General features: G+C 42.9%; 1 protein-coding gene across 1 annotated transcript in view; it reads right to left on the bottom strand.

The window, feature by feature from the left end:
• The window catches only part of abcc2 (ATP binding cassette subfamily C member 2), a gene marked incomplete at its 3' end in the record, with an annotated part of 254616 nt that overhangs the window by 17882 nt on the left and 219526 nt on the right, over nt 1-17208 (bottom strand). Inside the window, exons 27-30 of the mRNA XM_084321278.1 lie at nt 12070-12171; nt 7355-7498; nt 4339-4497; nt 2658-2824 (exon numbers count right to left, since the gene is read on the bottom strand). Coding sequence (XP_084177404.1) covers nt 2658-2824; nt 4339-4497; nt 7355-7498; nt 12070-12171 — 572 coding nt within the window. The remainder of the gene's footprint in view (nt 1-2657; nt 2825-4338; nt 4498-7354; nt 7499-12069; nt 12172-17208) is intronic.

Genomic DNA, 17208 nt, shown 5'->3' on the forward strand with positions numbered 1-17208 from the left:
TCAGTTACAACTATGCAGTGTACTAATGTACAGTACTATCTAGTGCAAAGCAGAAATGGGATGAGGTACAATTTAGGTACAATTTACAGTAAGGTGTACGAGTTGTAGTGCAATCCTTCATCAATAAATATAAATATAAAGTGTGGGGAGTGGGTGCTACAGTGTGTTTGTTTAAAGTGGGTGTGTACTATAAAGTGTGTGGAGTGGGTGCTACAGTGTGTTTGTTTAAGTGAGTGTGTGCGTGTGGATGTGTGTGCTATGTGCGTTTGGTGGTTGTTGTTGTGTAGTGTTCATTCATTGTTCGTTTAGCAGCCTGATGGCCTGGGGATAGAAGCTTCTTCTGAGTCTTTCTGTGCTCGCCTTGAGACTCCGGTATCGCTTGCCTGACCGCAGCAGTTCAAAGAGGCAGTTGTTCGGGTGACTGGAGTCTTTAATGATTCTCTTAGCCTTGCCCTTGCAACGCTTGTTGTAAATGTTCTGGAGGGTGGGGAGCCCCCCTCCAATTGTGCGTTCGGCTGAACGTGTCACTCTTTGTAGTCTGCTTCGGTCTTGTGCAGTGCTATTCCCAAACCAGGAGGTGATGTTGCCGGTCAAGATGCTCTCTATTGTACATGAGTAGAAGTTCTTAAGGATCTTCTGACTGACTTGGAACTTCCTTAGGCGCCTGAGGAAGTAGAGGCGTTGTCGTGCCTTCTTCACAACACTGTCAATGTGTGTGGTCCATGTCAAGTCCTCGGATATGTAGGCTCCGAGGTACTTAAAGCTGTTGACTCTCTCAACCGGTGCCCCGTCGATGCTGAGGGGGCTGTAGTCCTTGACCCCCGACCTCCTGAAGTCCACAATCATCTCCTTTGTTTTGCTGACGTTCAGGGAGAGGCTGTTTTCCTGGCACCATCCCGCCAGGACCTTGACCTCTTCCAGGTAGGCCCTCTCGTCGTTGGCAGAGATCAGGCCCACCACCACTGTGTCGTCAGCAAATTTGATGATTGTATTGCTACTCCGCTGAGCCACACAGTCGTGTGTGTACAGGGAGTAGAGGAGGGGACTCAGAACACAGCCCTGGGGGGCCCCTATGTTGAGGGTGATGGATGAGGAGGTGCAGTTGCCTGCTCTCACCACCTGGGGTCTGCCAGTCAGGAAGTCCAAGTTAACGGGCTAAGTTAACGGCAGACTATTATCGTGCAATAAAATAATTGCCGCCGTTAATCTATTCTCAAAATTGGGTCTGGGAGCCAATTACATTAGCTGATGTATACCTGGTCGAATTACTCTGTGTGTGCAGAGACACGTTGTGGGCGTGTTTGTTTACACACTGCTACTACACTCGCGTCCCCAATAAACATAATAGTTCAAGTTTTTATGAATAAACCAGACTAAGAAAAAAAGTTATTTGCGATTTATTATGCTTTATACTTACAGTATAGCACATGCATAAGTCTGGTCTCCTTTGAAAGGTAACATTCTTACACAATAAAGAAAAATCATCATGCGATTAAATGCATAATTTTTTTTAAACTTTTAATTATTTCTGTAGTTAATTAATCGAAATGAATGCGATAAAGTCCCAGCCCTAATTTTAATATAATCTAATCTAATGTATTGATTGACTATTACTGATGGAAAAACGTATGTCAACCAGGGGCGGATTTAGGATTGTAGGAGATCCGGGGCTTAGCCCAGATGGGCCCCCCTTTTTTCTTTTATTTTTTTTCTTTTTTGTATATTTTTTTCTTTTTTTTTTTGTAATATTTTTTTTTTTGCATGCAAGGGGTGGTTTGGAGGGGGTCATGCACGACCCCCTCCACGACAGATATTATTTGAATTTAATGAACCTGTACGTGCAATTTCCTGCAATATAGAGCCTTCAATCTTGACCAATAAAGCTGCTCTTTTCACTATAAAACTCAGTTAACCATAACGTAGTTATGGTTAGATTTATATATTGAGGGGGATATATCATATTTTTCATATAATCAAAAAGTGGTGGAGCAAGATCATACCTTTGCTCCCCCAAGTTCAATAGTGGGAGAGCAGAGATGCTCCGAATGCTCTTATGGCCAGGCGTCAATGATTCACTGATACAAAGTAAAATAGTGCAGTGGCTTGAGATAAAGGCATGGATCTGGTTTTCAGCGTCCTTTTGATTTATAAATGGCCGTACTTTAGCTATGTTTCTAAGGTGGAAGAATTAAGTTTTTGTCAACTTGTTGATTGTGATTTAAAGCTTAGGTCTGAGTCTACCATAAAACCAAGACTTAACTCACTCAAATACAGTTAGCAGCTGGATAGACCACAGATGGAAATTAGCTTATTCTAAATCTGGTGCAAACATATGTTCATGTAACAATGATGAATTGTAAAAAAAATAAATAAAAATCATTTTTTTTATTTTTTTTTTTATTTTTTTTTATTTTTTTTAAATAGATTCGGGGCTTTTCAGAATACATCCGGGGCTTGAGCCCAGGTAGCCACCCCCTAGCTCCGCCCCTGATGTCAACCTAATATTAGGGAGAGTGTTACTGTTCATCTTGGCCATGTTTTTATATTAGCAAATGTAACAAACCCAGCGGGAAGTCAACTGCAGTTGGGACTATTGCGTGACAACGCATCAAATGTTCCACTGAAACCATCCCTTTGTCTGTGTTGGACTGACCCACCTGAGGTTCTCTCCCCCCTCTGAGACTTCGTGGAGCAGTCCCTCCTGTAATCCCCCTACGAATTCCTTCAGATGGGACAGCTCCAGCACCCGCCAGATCTCCTCGTCGCTGACGGTCTCAAATGGATCCAGGTTCATCCTCAATGTCCCGGAGAACAGCACCGGGTCCTTCAGCCACAGGAGAGGAGACACAGGAAATATACATAGATTTGTATTCCTGTCCCGTCCACGTGATTGATCGTGAAATTCACTCCTGTCCCGACCAAAGGTCAGGCTCCAGTGTGGACTAGGCCTCAATGACATGGGTCAGACACATGACCAAAGGTCAGGCTCCAGTGTGGACTAGGCCTCAATGACATGGGTCAGACACATGACCAAAGGTCAGGCTCCAGTGTGGACTAGGCCTCAGTGACATGTGTCAGAGGTCAGACCAAAGGTCAGGCTCCAGTGTGGACTAGGCCTCAGTGACATGTGTCAGAGGTCAGACCAAAGGTCAGGCTCCAGTGTGGACTAGGCCTGCCTCAGTGACATGGGTCAGAGGTCAGACCAAAGGTCAGGCTCCAGTGTGGACTAGGCCTCAGTGACATGGGTCAGACACATGTTTATAGGAAAACAACCTAATGGATTCCACAGCGGCTTTGGTGCAAAATGTCGACTGCAGTTTTTCATGTCAAAATAGCGACCAAATTGTATTATAGTCATTTTAGCTCGATTGCACAACTTTCAAGGAATCCCATTTCTTCATATCAAGAGACTCGACTGATTTGCATTTGGGTAGCTGCCATGCATCTTGCATCATTTAAAGTATTTGACACGTAGATTTCCCTGAAATAACCCACCTCACACCAGAGCTCACCGTTTTATCCTTTGTTCCCAGACGGAGAATACTGACTGGCCTGGACCGGCTGTCCCTCTTCTCTGCCCTGTTGCCAGGACCTGCTACCCCTCTTCTCTACCTTGCTGCCTGGACCGACTGTCTCTCTTCTCTACCTTGCTACCTGGACTAGCCGTCTCTCTTCTCTGCCTTGCTGCCTGGACCGGCTGTCTCTCTTTTCTACCTTGCTGCCTGGACCGGCTGTCTCTCTTCTCTACCTTGCTGCCTGGACCGGCTGTCTCTCTTCTCTGCCCTGCTGCCTGGACCGGCTGTCTCTCTTCTCTACCTTGCTGCCTGGACTGGCTGTCTCTCTTCTCTACCTTGCTGCCTGGACCGGCTGTCTCTCTTCTCTACCTTGCTGCCTGGACCGGCTGTCTCTCTTCTCTACCTTGCTGCCTGGACCGGCTGTCTCTCTTCTCTACCTTGCTGCCTGGACCGGCTGTCTCTCTTCTCTACCTTGCTGCCTGGACCGGCTGTCTCTCTTCTCTACCTTGCTGCCTGGACCGGCTGTCTCTCTTCTCTACCTTGCTGCCTGGACCGGCTGTCTCTCTTCTCTACCTTGCTGCCTGGACCGGCTGTCTCTCTTCTCTACCTTGCTGCCTGGACCGGCTGTCTCTCTTCTCTACCTTGCTGCCTGGACCGGCTGTCTCTCTTCTCTACCTTGCTGCCAGGACCGGCTGTCTCTCTTCTCTACCTTGCTGCCTGGACCGGCTGTCTCTCTTCTCTACCTTGCTGCCTGGACCGGCCGTCTCTCTTCTCTACCTTGCTGCCTGCACCGGCTGTCCCTCTTCTCTTCCTGTTAGTGTACCTGTGGTATGATGGTGAGTCTGCTCCTCAGGTCGTGCAGGCCTATGGTGGAGATATCCGTTCCATCGACAAGGATGCGTCCCTCTGCCGCCTCAATGATTCTGAACACGCAATTAGTCAGACTGGACTTCCCGGCACCGGTACGGCCCACTATACCAATCTGGATCGAGGGTAAGAGAGGGATAAGGTATAAAGAGAACACATATTCATACAAATGATGAATTATACTTTACCATTACCAAAGCATGTTCATTGGCTACCATCAGTGTGCCATGAGTAGGAGAAGGTTTAGGAGAAGGCTACCAGCAGCATGTCGAAGTGTCCTTGAGTGAGACACTTAACCCCTAATTGCTCACGATGAGCAGGTGTGTGAATGGGTGACTGTGAGGCATGAACACAGGACTATATTGTATTATATGTAACTGTTTTTATATGTGTAAATAAACAAACAAACAAACAAACAAAGAGATCCATCCATTTTAACCTGCTCCAGCGCAGGTTTACTTAAATTAGCTGGATAAGCTGGCCACTCCCTCACAAAAAAATGGCAGCTCCCTTCCTCAGAGATCCCATTATACCATAAATTAGATACTCTTTGGGCTTGTTCTGAAAGAGTTGAAATAAGAAAATTGAAGCAAGATCTCTTTTGATGATTCATTCCATTAAGCCTACTGCCAGCAGGCACATTTAAAGAAATATAATCTGATTGATTGGGGTAATGAGGCACTTCAAATTAGCCTATAGATATGCACTTAACTTGTCGGAGATATTTTCCCGTTAGAAAATCATGGTTTCGGTGATCGACCCCACCCCCTTTTGAACTAAGACGGCCACGCGTAATTATCCTGATTACTGAAGTCTGGTTCGAATTAACGAGATTGTTTGAGCCCAATTGAGCCTTTGAGAGACCGAGATAGCCTGACTTCAATCATCGGGTTAATTTAAGCTGGCTAATAGGACTTTTGATCGGCTTAATTGAACCAGGTACGAGGAACAGAGCCCAGCTCTCCCTGCGACACCTGCAGCTAGTGCAGAATGCTGCTGCACGCCTCTTGATACCTGCCTGATTGGTACAAAGAAGCGTGACAACATCACACCAGTGCTGGTTTCCACATAAGATAGGATGAGATATTCCTTTATTGATCCCCTTGGGGAAATTTGGGGGTCATAGCAGCATGGGGGAGGAGGAAGAGGAGGTACACGTATGGGCAGGGTAATAGTAGATCATAAATATATGCAACAAAATTAGATCTGAATATAAAAATATGAGAAAAATAAACAGTGTAATCAAAGGTGCATAGGATTAATTTAATTTAATGTAATGCATTTAATTAAATGTATTTGTTTATTTGTAAGGGACAATGTATATTAATGAACATTCAGCATTTTGCAATAAAACATTGATGTAAATACACCCGAATTAGCCAAGGCTAATTTTCATCGGTAGTCCCCACATACAACCACATAAGACCAAAGGTGCATACAGTACATAAAACCAAAAATACGATACATAAAACCAGGACAATACATAAAACCAGGAATGCAGGAAATTACAAAGTTAAAACACAAAGCAGAAGTAGAAATTAAAGGAGTAATAGCTATCCTAAAATGCGACTAGAGTGCTATCTAGGTGGGGCATATCCTAAAGTGCAAAAGTGTGAGCTAGACTCGGCCTATCCTAAAGTGCTCTATTTTTTGTTTTAAAGTGCCCTATCGGTTATACATTACAATACATATAGGCGCTTAAGAATTTGAATCTGAGTAAACACAAGGTACCCTAACTGGCATGATATACGTCATACATTGTAATCTGTGCAGGTTTTGGTGGTTTAAGACATTAGCGGTCAGACATTCCTAGCAGTTCTCGAGTTCTGCAGCCGTTGTTCTCCAGCTGCATGGCGGCAGTCCATGCCCACGGCTGTGGAGCCCGATCACTAGCCAAGGCGGTTAGTGGAGTGGTTGTAACCAGGGGTGTAAAGTACTTGAGTAATTGTACTTCTTTTTTTTTATCCCCTTTTTCTCCTATTCTCTGTATTTTCCTCCCATCCCAATTTAGTAGTTATGCCAATTCCCCCCTCCCCTTCCTGGCCGTTGCGCGCATGTGCCCCCCACTTGCCAGTCTAGGGAGCCCTGAAGTCTATCACATGCTTCCTCCGATACATAGGAGACAGCCAGCAGCCTCTTTTCACCTGGCAGCGAGGACTCTCATTGGTGAAGTGTAATGCATGTGGGTCACACTACCTTCACCATTTCCCTCCCTCGCTGTGCAGGCGCCCCGACCGACCTGTAGGAGTTGCTGTTTACAACGACCAGCTTACCACCCACCGGCTTCCCTCCGGCTGACTCTGCCAATTGAGTCAGTACGACGACCGGCCAAGCCGGAGGCACTGCTGACAGCCGGATTCGATACCAGTGTCTCTGCAGTGGTAGACAGACGCTTAGTCCGCTGTGCTACCTGGCCGCCTCAGTAATTGTACTTCTTTACAATACTTAATTACTGTTTTGGGGATTTGTACTTTACTAGAGTATTATTAGGTTTGTATACTTGTACTTTTACTCAATTACATTTTAGAGAAAAAAAACATACTTTTTACTCCTTACATTTAAAATGCAGACCTACAAAGTACAAATCTCGCAGGTCCAACAATTTTTATTTGTTTCTCTGGCCGAACTAACGTTAACATTATTAATCCTGCGGCCGGACTTTATTTAAGAACAGCCAATCAAATCCCCATCAATGGAAAATGAACCCGCCCATACCCATGCTGATTGGTCCTTGTGCAAGACTAGAAAGCGGGGATCTTTGATTAAACACCTGCTATCAGAAGAATAGACAGTCAGAAAAAAAGTGTTTACTTTTAGTTTTTAGTACTTAAGTACATTTAAAAGTAGAAACTTTTTTACTTTTACTCAAGTTTGTTTTTAGCCAGATACTCTGACTTTTACTCGAGTACGATTTTTACTTAAGTATAATGTCTGGGTACTTTTTACACCCCTGGTTGTAACGAGACACTCACCTTCTCTGTGCTGTCAATGTCGCAGGTGATGCCGTGTAGCACCAGGTCTAGTTCAGGTCGGTAGCGGACCTTGTAGTCCTCAAACCGGAGTCTTCCTGCGTCGGGCCAATTCTCTGGAGGCTGAATATCAGTCACCCACTTTGCCTACGGAACCACATACAGTACAGAGTAAGCACAGCATAACAGTGCATACGTTGTCAAGCCACAAATGAGGATGACTTTCACAATGTGGCCATTGTTGGTTTAGCTACTTATAGAATGTATCTGGCTTCCTTGTGATGACTTTGACTGCCCTGCAGAGGCTAACCACGGTAACTACAGTTTCTTTTTCAAAATGTAGTTGTCAATATCTGTTTTATCTTGTGACAATGTTTTCAGAGTTCAATCTTGCTCTGTTTTAGAGAAAAATGGTATAAAGAATTGCAGTAACTACAAAATAACTGTATAGTCAAAGAACTTTAAAGAATTTTTTCTCAGTTTCACTGTTTGCATAGTTACTGCGGTTAGCTTCTGCTGGGCCTAGTTCCACCACAAACTTTGTTGACTCAAAAGATGTGAGTAGTTTGTAAATTGTTTGCATATAGTAGGACTTGGCTATATATTCTGAGTGGTTTCTCCTGCCCCCGGGGCATATGGCCCTGAGCCATCGTCTTGTATCCCATCCTGTATACATATATTGTGTCTACTTGCAGTTGTTCTTAGTTCTATTTATTACTTGATTTCGCGATTCTCTTATATAGTCTGATTCTATGCACATAATAAGGTAAGATAAGATGATCCTTTATTGATCCACTTGGGGAAATTCGGGTGTCAAAGCAGCGTGGGGGTGGGGGAGATACAGGGATGCATAGCTTCACAGTCCTATATACACTATAGGTACACTTAAAGTATAGATACAAATACAATATAAATAATATAAAAAAGTACAAACACAAGATAGTCCAGTGATCAGAGTCCAGTGATATTAGTCTCTAGTGCAAAATACAAGATAGTCAGTACGGTGATGTGAGTCTCTAGTTCTCAAGTCCCGAGTTGTGACAGTGATAGTTCTGGCAGCAGATCCGGCCACCCAAGCCCTTTGTTGTAGAGCCTGATGGCTGCCGGTATAAATCTATTGCTATGTCCGCCCATCGCAAACACGCAAACTGTCTAACGCCTGTCCCCGTCTCCCTGTGAGTGGATGTCTCGTGGTGATGACCGGAGTGGTGGACGTCCCGTGGTGATGGCCGGGAGCAGGGCCGCCTCAGGGGGTGTGCGAGCAGTGCGGTCGCACAGGGCCTCGCGGGAAGGGGGGCCTCGCACAATTTAAAAAAAATAAAAATAAAAATAAAATATATTTTATTTATAATTTTTTTTATTTTTTTATTTTTTTATTTTTTTTTATTTTTTTTTTGCGCGGCCCCCCTTCCCGCGAGGCCCTTTTTCATCACAAACCTAAAATCTAGTTTTGCTTATATGCTTATATATTTCACATTAGACACGTTCCTGGCTCTGAGGCTCTGCAGGCAGCAGAATTGGTTTCAATGAGGGGAGGGGTTACAGCCAGGTAAGGTAGCGTCTGTTGAGTTCATTGTGTGTGTCTGTGTGCGTGCCGGGGGGGGGGGGGGGCGTGAACAGACTCATTGCCAGACGTGAGCGATTCGACTCACGGCAATGAATCGGCTCTTATGAACGAGTCGCTCATGACCGACCCATCACTAGCGTCTGACTATTTCGCGCATGCAGCATTGGAGCCTAGATTATGCCAGCCAAGATGAAGAGGACATCGTTCGGCAGATGGACTGAAGATGAAAGTTGTTGCATGTTAGACAGTTCAGTCAGGCTAGCCATCCCGGCTAAAGACAGGGACAGCTAGTTAGCTTTAGCTACGTTATAATATTAAGTGTGGTTCAGTTGGGATATAGCCATGATGATGTCGGCTAGTAGCTAGCTTAGCTAAAGGCTAACTAGCGTTAGCTAACCTAGAGACAGCGCATGCAGCATTGTTATGCCAAGATGAAGAGGATGGTCATTCGGCAGATGAACTTCGTCAACTCCACGCGGTTGTCTCCATCCTCTTGGACGTTTGGTGAGTTTTTAATGCACTCTATTCTATTCCCGCCGTGGATATCTCTCTCTCTCTCTCTCTCTCTCTCTCTCTGGAGCCAAACTGGCCGACTAGCTGTTGTAGTACTAGTAGCTAACGGTGTGTGGCCTGGTGTCAGCACCTGTATTGCTTTTCTCATGTTGTACAGTTTTTCAGTGGTAGCCGCATAGCTTGCTTCTGCGTTAGCTAATGGTTAGCGATAGCCGGGTTGAGCTAACTGTTAGCCAGTTAGCTGTTTAGCTACGACGTTAGCTGCCAGCTGCGCTCGGCTGGGAACGTTAGTTTGATGCTATCAGTTAGCCTAGAGTTAGCTGTTAGCTTGTGCTACGACCATTGACATTAGCCGTGAGAATAGCAGGGGGTTCTGGCACTCTGACTACGACATCATCTTTGACAGAAGATGTAGTCGGGCCTGCACCATGAAGGCTCCGGCCATAGCTTCTTTTTGTCCCGCCAGCGAGAGGCCTTTCGTCAACGTGGAGACCTGTGTTGCGGCCTTTCGTCCTGCGTTCCTCGTGCAGGTAAGATGTCATGACATTACCCCACTCTTCCTTCCTTCCCCTCCCGAATGTTTTGTTAATAACGATGTTTTTTTCCAGGCAAAACATATGTTACTTCACAACATTTGGAGATACGACATGTGCTGTGTGTGAATTGTCTTGGTCGTTTGTGTAGCTTGGGTAGCGTTGGGCCGTTGGCCAAAGCTGTGTGTGGCCTGGTGTCAGTACCTGGCTAGCCTATTTAGCTGAATGCTGTTTAGCTGTTTTCTCTGGTATAGACTCTCTTCTCTTTGGATTTAAGTGTTGATCTTTGTCCTTTTGGAAATATGTATATTCATGTTGCCTTTGTGAAGTTATCTTTTCCTTCTGTTTTGTTCTTCCATTAAAAGTTGAATATCCTTTTAGGGGCTCATCTTTGCTTATCTCTCTCATACATGCTCTCTCTCTAACACACACACGACAAACACACATGCTCTCTCTCTCTTTCTAACACACACAGTCTACCTATGGCTGCCTTTCTCGATGGCTAGGCTGTGCTCGCTGAGTCTGTACCTAGTCAAGGATCTTCAGTCACAGTGCTCAGGTATTCTGCCACTGTGTACTCTCTGTTTAGGGCCAAATAGCATTTCAATTTCTTTCCAATGTGTCTCTCTCTCTCTCTCTCTCTCTCTCTCTCTCTCTCTCTCTCTCTCTCTCTCTCTGTACACTGTATATTGACTGTAGAACGGGAGCTCTCTCTCGCTCTCTCTCTTGCTATATGTTGACTGTATCATGCCCAGCCTCGGACAGCGCTATTATTTAAGAATATGTTGACTGTATGAAAAAAAAAAAAAAAAATTATATATATATTTATTTTTTTATTTTTTTACCTTTTGGGGGGGGGGGGGGGGGGGGGGGGGGGGGCTCGCGTAAATATCGCACAGGGCCTCGCATTTCTCCCAGGCGGCCCTGGCCGGGAGGATGCGATCATCTCTACGTCGCCCCTATACCTCAAATGGATCCGTCATCAGCTCTATTCTATTTTCAATCTTTCAAAATGTTCTTATGTACCCCAGTTGCTATTGCATGTACATATTTGTGTTTTATTACACGTATATGTACATACTTACCCACTGTTTCGCCTGTTTTATAGCAACACTCCTATCACCGACTTCTAAGAAGGGAGATCCCCCCCTTGAACGGCCCTTCTAAGGTTTCTCCCCTCCACATTGCGTGTGGTGCTTTTTTCCTATTGCTAGATTTTTGTGAGTTTTTCCTTACCTTCGCGTGGGGTAAGTCTGGGAGTGTTGCATTTATTTCTTTTACATTTTATTTTGGATTTCATGTCTTTTTTTTGTTTTGTTCTTGATTTATTGTGATGTTTCTTCTTGACTTGTTTAAAGAAGACGTGTCTGGCCCATGGGGACATTGACGTGTGTTGTTGGTCCTTACAAATACATTTGATTAGCCCTTTATTCATTTGCTTACATTTTTTGTACACTTGATCTCAAGAAGGTGCTGAATGAGCTCAGTAGCACATTTTCACATCTGGTCAATGTTAGCATGGTGTTATTCACCGTCAAAGATAAAAATATATGTTTTAATATATATATATATATATATATATATATATATATATATATATATATATATATATATATATATATATATATATATATATATATATATATATATATCCTTTGATTCATTACAATTTACTCAAGCATAGTAATATACACAATATTTCTGACACTAGGAATACATTCCCCGAGATCCATAGATGTCCCTATCCAAGAACATACAAATGGACCTTGTAAAAGTCAAGCAATCTTCCATTTACTTAGGTACAGTATGTATTTTTTGGCGAATTTTCTGAAAATAATATGGCTAGTGCTTAAGAGTATAAAACTACTGTTAAACTTCCTTCTACTTCGTGTCATGAGCATTTAATTAATTCCAATCTGGTGACAGCTCATAACATCCAGAGTTTGTCACAATAGATAGAACGGACAGATAGATAGAGGGGACGGACAGATGGTAAAAGGTGAAAGGGGCTAACGATGACAATAGTCCCAGGGCCTACATCATAATTCTTAATTTGGCTCTGCTCAGAAGCATGATGAAGGAATCTCTTCTCTCCATTGACTCACCTCGTTCTCCAACTCTGCATACTCGCTGACTCTCTCCACAGCTACAATGTTGGTCTCCAGCTCAGACGTCATCCTCACCAGCCAGTTGAGAGTCTGGGTCACCTATTGGAGGAGGAGGAGGAGGAGTGTTTTCATGTCTACATTAGTTCAGTCACCTATAGGAGGAGGAGTGTGTTCATGTCTACATTAGTTCAGTCACCTATAGGAGGAGGAGTGTGTTCATGTCTACATTAGTTCAGTCACCTATAGGAGGAGGAGTGTGTTCATGTCTACATTAGTTCAGTCACCTATAGGAGGAGGAGTGTGTTCATGTCTACATTAGTTCAGTCACCTATAGGAGGAGTGTGTTCATGTCTACATTAGTTCAGTCACCTATAGGAGGAGGAGTGTGTTCATGTCTACATTAGTTCAGTCACCTATAGGAGGAGTGTGTTCATGTCTACATTAGTTCAGTCACCTATAGGAGGAGTGTGTTCATGTCTACATTAGTTCAGTCACCTATAGCAGGAGTGTGTTCATGTCTACATTAGTTCAGTCACCTATAGGAGGAGGAGTGTGTTCATGTCTACATTAGTTCAGTCACCTATAGGAGGAGGAGTGTGTTCATGTCTACATTAGTTCAGTCACCTATAGGAGGAGGAGTGTGTTCATGTCTACATTAGTTCAGTCACCTATAGGAGGAGGAGTGTATTCATGTCTACATTAGTTCAGTCACCTATAGGAGGAGGAGTGTGTTCATGTCTACATTAGTTCAGTCACCTATAGGAGGAGTGTGTTCATGTCTACATTAGTTCAGTCACCTATAGGAGGAGTGTGTTCATGTCTACATTAGTTCAGTCACCTATAGCAGCAGGAGTGTGTTCCTGTCTACATTAGTTCAGTCACCTATAGGAGGAGTGTGTTCATGTCTACATTAGTTCAGTCACCTATAGGAGGAGGAGTGTGTTCATGTCTACATTAATTCAGTCACCTATAGGAGGAGTGTGTTCATGTCTACATTAGTTCAGTCACCTATAGGAGGAGTGTGTTCATGTCTACATTAGTTCAGTCACCTATAGGAGGAGTGTGTTCATGTCTACATTAGTTCAGTCACCTATAGGAGGAGGAGTGTGTTCATGTCTACATTAGTTCAGTCACCTATAGGAGGAGGAGTGTGTTCATGTCTACATTAGTTCAGTCACCTATAGGAGGAGTGTGTTCCTGTCTACATTAGTTCAGTCACCTATAGGAGGAGGAGTGTGTTCATGTCTACATTAGTTCAGTCACCTATAGGAGGAGTGTGTTCATGTCTACATTAGTTCAGTCACCTATAGGAGGAGTGTGTTCATGTCTACATTAGTTCAGTCATCTATAGGAGGAGTGTGTTCATGTCTACATTAGTTCAGTCACCTATAGTAATAATAATAATTTACAATAAAATTTCATAAAAATCGTAGTCAAACCTTTAGTATTATGGATATTAAACATGCTGGCAGAGTACATGCATCCATGTTGTCATGAACATTTTAATTAAATAAAGAAATTCCCTATCCATAGTCGCCGTGGGAAGAGATAAAATAAAAAATAAAATAAAATAAATTCCCTACATACTCATGGCCTTAACTGACAACCAACAGGAACCAAACAATATTTTTTTTTATGCCTAATAATTATAACTAATATACATTATTTCAAATGTGGATTTTCACTGTGTAAATCATGAAATTCAAGAAACGTTTTAATAAAAAACGTACGTAATAATAATAAACAATAATGTCTCGGGCGTGTCTGACACAGGTGTGCTTCATCTGTGCACGGAAACCAGCAACAATTTTTTCTAACAAACCCATTCGGGGGTGCGTCAGATAGGTCGGGAGGTGACAGGGGGTGCACGGCCAAAAAAGTTTGGGAACCGCTGACCTATAGGGTCGGGAGGAGGAGTGTAAGGATTGTCCATATACAAATCTAATGTGATACTGTAGGACATGTCCCTGCAAGCTGGTGAAACAAGTAGGCTACATAGTTATTTTACTTAAAGTCACCATGAAACGGCCAGCAGAATGCTATTTGATTCCACATACAGTATTTATGTGTTTCCTGTAAAAACAGGAAGCTAGGGAGGGACTTGTCGTGGATATTGATTGGCAATGTGAGCAACGTACGTTAGCAATGTTACGCAACATTAGTAACACAACATTAGTAACATTAGCTAGCAAGCTGAGTTTGAACATTTGTTAAATTTAGGTAAAACCTCTTAACAGGTTAAAAGTTAGTGGTTAAGTGGTCATTTTAGTTTTAGTTTTTTAGGACTGCATACTTTTTTTGCAAACCAAAATACTATACTTTATACTTATGCATGAGCCTGGTCTCTTTTGAAAGATGACATTCTGAAGTTTCTGATACAATAATGAAAATTCACTTTTAGTGCTAATGAAATAGAGTAACATGTCTGAACTTGAGTTGTAGAAAAACTTGTTACACGTTTTTCTGTAGTAGTTAGTAGTCCAGAAGTAGTATTTCCCCAAAAATTGGTATGGCTGAAAAGACACATATGAAGTCTTGTGTAGTACATGTCCAAATTTCATAAAAATCGGTTCAGAAATGAGTGATTAGAAGCGATTTTGGTTTTCATGGCCTTATTAATATGGGACTTAAAGGTCAGGTCTGAGTCCAAAATGACACCTAGGCTTGTAACCTCAGTCTTTACATAGGATGACAGACTCCCCAGGTTTCCACACAGCACATCCCTTTTAGCTTTTGGGCCGATCAATAGGATTTCGGTCTTGCTTTTGTTTAATTTTAGGAAGTTATTGTTCATCCACTTATTTATTGTTAAAAGACAGTTTGTAATCAACTGTATGGCTGTAGTGTTATTTGGTTCTGCGGAGATATATAGTTGTGTATCATCAGCATAACTATGGAAGCATACATTGTGGGCTCTAATGATGTCCCCGAGGGGCAGAATATATAGCGAGAAGAGTAATGGACCAAGGCAGCTTCCTTGTGCAACTCCAAAGTTGCTGTCATGTTTCTCTGATACGTTGTCTCCAAGCTTAACATAGAACTTTCTCCCCTTAATGTATGTTCTGAGCCAATTCAGTACATGACCGGAAAAACCAACCAGTCTTTCAAGACGACTGATCAGGATATTATGGTCAATCGTATCAAACGCTGCACTAAGGTCCAATAGGACAAGAATTGAGACTTTGCCAGCATCAGAGTTTAGCCTGAGGTCGCTAACTATTTTAGTAAGGGCAGTTTCAGTGCTGTGATTTGTTGTAGCATTCCTGGTTTCCTTTTCCTCATAGACTTCAATTCATTCAGCGTTTTTTCTCTTCCTGTTTTCGCTTGTGACTTTTCACCTAGATTCCAGATTCGTACATCCCCATGTGGGGTATCATTGGAAAGCCACACTCATTGGCTACAACCCTGTCCAATAATCTTCAAGATCGCCAGATGATTGACGGAGCTAGAGCCCTGGGAGTTGGGGGTGGTAATCTGACTCTGCTGTGTACTTTGGTGCACACCTCACATATCGGCATGTAACTCGAGAACCGCTGAGCGGATTTTGTCACCTGAAAGGGCAATCAACAGGCAACATATGCACACCCGAGCCGCTAAAGGTCGCCAACGTGCCAGTGGGAAAATCGTCCTCAAGAGGGCCCACATGTGGGCCGTTGCATGCTACTGTAAGAGAGAGGCTGAGTGCTAGCAGTTACAATGTGCCGTAAAGCATTTCATTGGACGCAAAATTAGTATATGCCCCTGTGTGCAGGATGACTCAATGTTTTATCGTTTTCCAGGAAATTACAAACTCTAAAATACCATTAAAAATACCTACAAAACGACTTGTTTGTCATTGCTGGGACAGATACTGGCGTATAAGTGACAATCAGTGCAAGCCATAGGTGTTAAAAGAACATAAACATCTATTTTTATTTCATGGGGCCTATATGTTAGTAATGGGAAATACCATACCGTTAGTACAACTAGCAATACCCAGATAAAATAGTACTCTGGTAAAAGTAAATGTCCTCCATTGAAAATTCGAAAGGTAGAATCTGTAATGTCGTAAGACAGTGACCTCTAGGCAAAAGGTTGGTATTGTCATTTGTATAAATATAAATATATATTTATTTTTTTGGGAGGACAGGGGAGGGGTTGCTACTGCTGGCCACACCTTAGGCTTTGCCAAGAGAAGTCTGGAGAAATGCACTCAATAATAAGCTACCAAACTCCAACCAACACAGGGAAGCGCGTCAAAATGTCCTTACTCCTTGAGCAAAAGACTTAACCCCGAACTGCTCCAGATGAGCTGGTTGGCTCCTTGCATGGTCGCCTCCGCCATCGGTGTGAATGTGTGAGTGAATGGGTAGAATGTGAGGAACAAATTGTAAAGTGCTTTGGATATAAGAGTTATATAAATGCACCATTTACAGGTCGTCCTCTCTCTCACGCACCCACTTAAATGTATTCCTTTGAGCTGCTGTAAAGAATAAGCCATGTACTATATTTCAATATATTGCGATGTAGTACTGCAAAGGTCACAGAGAATCTCTCTCTCTCTCTCTCTCTCTCTCTCTCTCTCTCTCTCTCTCTCTCTCTCTCTCTCTCTCTCTCGTGTGTGTGATAGGGCTGACCCCTATTAGTCGAATAGTCGACTAATCGATTGAAAGGAGCTGTAGTCGACTGCCAACCTCTTAGTCGAATACAAAAAATATATATATATATAAATATATATATATTATAATTGTTTTTATTTTAAATTTTTTTTATCATTCTTTCCAAAAGAAAAGAGGCCTAGAAGCGTGGCTAACGCTAATGGCACGCATACCCGAGGCTAACTGCCTAAGAAAACAGGAACAGAGGCACTGAAAGAGGATTTCACCCATCTAATGAACACACTAGACTAGACAAATATCAAGATGTATCCATCAGTGGACCAATTGCATGCTTTTGCAGAGGACAAGAAGCCTTCCGTCGACTCCTTCAGACATTAAGCACCCCCACAGCCCAAATGGAAAGATAAAAATTAAAATAAAAAAACATTTAAATAAAAAAGAAATTCTATATATTTTTTTTCATAGTCGACTAATAGTCGAATATCGGCTAATTTCGGCCAATCATAGTCGACTATCCAAATCCTTAGTCAGGGACAGC

This window comes from Notolepis coatsorum (assembly GCF_963971535.1).
Source record: "Notolepis coatsorum genome assembly, chromosome: 9".
NCBI lineage: Eukaryota > Metazoa > Chordata > Actinopteri > Aulopiformes > Paralepididae > Notolepis > Notolepis coatsorum.